Genomic DNA, 3,246 nt, shown 5'->3' on the forward strand with positions numbered 1-3,246 from the left:
CATTCTACTCTGGTGTGTTTTTACAAATTTTTGTCTTTTTTTGAGATTTTTCGTCAACCCGTATAAATTCATCCCGTATATAGTTTTACTTTGTTAGTTTTTCGATGTTTGAAAGAAAAAAAAAACTTAACAAAAATACATACTTTTATTATTGTTATATTTTGTATGAAGTAAGTATGTAGGTTCCAATGCAAGGATTTTGTTTTTTTTTTTTGTTTTTCATTTATCTTTAATGTTTTCTTTTTATTTGAACAAAGAATAAAATGAAGATGTTTATTTTTTTAGCTTCATTTCATGAAATTGTCATTAATATCTATCTTTGTGTTGGTACCTATAAAAAATTTCATTGTATTCGTATGAAAGGGATTGGAACTTTGACAAGGATAACCTTCATCTGTCAAGAATATTATAAATATGGGTAAATAGCCTCAAGACCACCACTAATTCCACTGTGAATAGACAAAAAAATATTCAAATCATTCTAATTAATCAAAAAAATCAATCAAAAACATTCATTCTGGCTTAAAATTTTCAACTGAAAAGTTGACAATAAATTGAAATTTTCGGAAAAAAAAATTAAATTAAATTAAAAAAAAATGAACAATTTGACTTTGAATACTTTAAATTGCTTTTGTATGATCCTGCGAAGACCAACACAAAATACCAATTAATTTTATAAATTCAATTCGTAATTTAAGTGGATGTTTTGATGAAAAGGCCAAATGCCCGAAAGGAAAAATCTACAACACTCCCTGCGACGACAATAAACAACAATTCCCACCACGCCAAATCCCACCGAAGGACGAATTCCAATCAATGTGGGAAAATCCCAGTTGTCAACCGTCTGCAACAACATGTCCACAAGTTCGATTCGATGCTTTATATTACAAACCCTCAGATAAGGCAATACGAGAATATCAACAAACATGGATTGAATGTCCTGCAAGATTAATCAAGCCCAGTGTTAGTTGTAAATTTCCTCAAGATAAATATCCACCTTTAGAGCGAAGACCAAGACGAGCAAGACCAGATACAGCGAAATGCATGGATTCCAGCAAGTTAAAATTGGCATCATGTTCTAGGCAAAAGGATCTGAAACAGAATGCAAGCTGTCTCAAGATTATAATGCCTGGTTGTCGTGGTGTACGTCAGGATATTCGGTGTAAATTGGTAAGGGAACCAGCGAATTGTAAGATAATTGCTAATCCTTATCCAAGTTACTCCGAATGCAACCATCCGAAATCGAAATCAAAACCTCCTAACGAATGTGAGTGCATGAAAATACGTTCGATGTGTGATATTTGGACAATATTGCGAAAGAAACAGATACTTTAGCGAATTTTTGCGATTCAAAGTCAGAGTTTTTTTTTTTTTTATAGGTAAACAAATTAAAAAATATTTAAAATGGTTAAAATAAACAATATTTTTCGGAACAAAAAAAAAAAAAACAGTTTTTTCTTACTCTTCATGTGAACAACAAAGTTTTATTTTAAAAAATTGTTGTTTAAATTTTATAATCAAAATGATAAGTCGAAGAGGCGAGCATCGAGTTAGAGGTTAAAATTTGTGTCAAAAGAATTTTTGTTGATACTGAAAATGAAATAATGAGGTTGCAACTTTTAAATTGGGAACTTCTATATTGCAAATAAGAAAATAGTATTTTTAGTGATTTTTTTTTTAACTTTTAAGAAGGGTGTCAGCTAATGTTAAGTGCATAATAATTATTTAGCCTTTTTGTAAAAACAAAAAAATAATTTTTTTGTTCAAAAAAGTTTTTTTTTTTTTTTCATTTTAATAAGGTTGCTATTCAGACTTTTTAGAATATTCAATAGATTTTTATCTTTGTGGCAAAAATAACAAGATAATTTTTTAAAAATCTATGGATGATCAATAAAGATATGACCATTTTTGTAACGATATAAAATGTCGACTCTTGCTGTCACTTTTCGAGTTTTTGGGCCCTACCAATAATCAAATTTAAAGCTGACTTTAATTTTTACCTTAATTCTACATATTTAACAATACCAAAAACCAATTTAATAGTCAAGTTAAAGGCAAATGCTCGATTAAAATTTATAGTTGGGAAACTCAACTATAAAATTTAACCTAGACTTAGCCTTAAACCTGACTATTAAATTGGTTTTTGGTATTGTGAAATATGTAGAATTAAGGTTAAAATTAAAGCGAGCTTTAAATTTGATTATTAGTAAGGCCCTTTGTCTATAACTTGAAAAGCACGCCGAATTTGAAAACTTTAATAAAGATATTGAACGCGTGAAGGAGAAAAGAATATACCTTATCTTTTAACATAATAGTCAAAAAAATTAAATACGGCTAAAATTGGATAACATATGGTTTTTGAATCTACTGTGTTTGTCGACAAGAAGACGAAAATTTTGTTCAATTATTTAATTTTTGTTCAAAGGTGTAAATTATTTGCATTTGTCCACATACACGATGGGCCGGTGCACTATGGAAAATGCTCATACAAGAGCTGATCAAAAATCATTTTTAGCAATGTTGAAAATATAATGATATTTTGGCTTTATTTTATACCTAATCAGTTATTCTTTATTATTCAGTGTTTTTTTTACCTAGAATATATTTAAAGCCCGTAAAATAAAGTTTGAAAACGACATATCGGGAATCAGCTCGGATTTTTGTCAATTTTTGCATGTTTTCAAAGTTCGATTACGAGTGTTAGTGCCTATATTTTGATTTTTTTTTAGAAAGCATATTAGTTATAGGTTTCAAAACAGGTATTGTTATTGTATTTCAAGATTTTTTATTAATGGAGTACAGAATATAAATAAAAACTCATTTTTTAAGTTCAACGAGACTTTTAAAGTTTGCTTTATTGAGCTTTGTTCTTAAATTAATTTCAGTTCATACGCTGGGTATTTATCTATATTATTTATAAAATTCAGCTGCTAGTTTTTGCGATTCTTGAAGTAATGACGAATTTTGCAATCAAGTATCGCAAAAGGCATTATTGTAGAAATTACATTGATAAATAATTTATTTGTTTTTGTGTTACAAATTTTATCAGTTTTATATACATTGTAGGGGTTGATGTGGTTAAAAATTATTAAAGCATGTGATTAATGTCGTCAAAGATAAACTGCAATGCAAAATGCATTCGTCATTAATCATTATACTATACTATAATGAGGATCGCATATTTACAGTGCATTTGGGTTTTGGTGATAAGATTTATCATTTTTAGCTATATTCAAAGCCTTGACA

At 28.5% G+C, this 3,246-nt stretch overlaps 1 protein-coding gene across 1 annotated transcript; it reads left to right on the forward strand.

Annotated features, from left to right (window-relative positions):
• The first annotated feature begins 574 nt into the window (after window positions 1–574).
• LOC129915623 (uncharacterized) lies at window positions 575–1,439 on the forward strand. Its single transcript, XM_055995243.1, has one exon. The coding sequence runs from the start codon at window positions 817–819 to the stop codon at window positions 1,333–1,335; it is 519 nt and encodes a 172-aa protein (XP_055851218.1). The 5' UTR covers window positions 575–816; the 3' UTR covers window positions 1,336–1,439.
• The last annotated feature ends 1,807 nt before the right edge of the window (window positions 1,440–3,246 follow it).

This window comes from Episyrphus balteatus, chromosome 3 (assembly GCF_945859705.1).
Source record: "Episyrphus balteatus chromosome 3, idEpiBalt1.1, whole genome shotgun sequence".
In the NCBI taxonomy this organism is placed as follows: Eukaryota; Metazoa; Arthropoda; class Insecta; order Diptera; family Syrphidae; genus Episyrphus; species Episyrphus balteatus.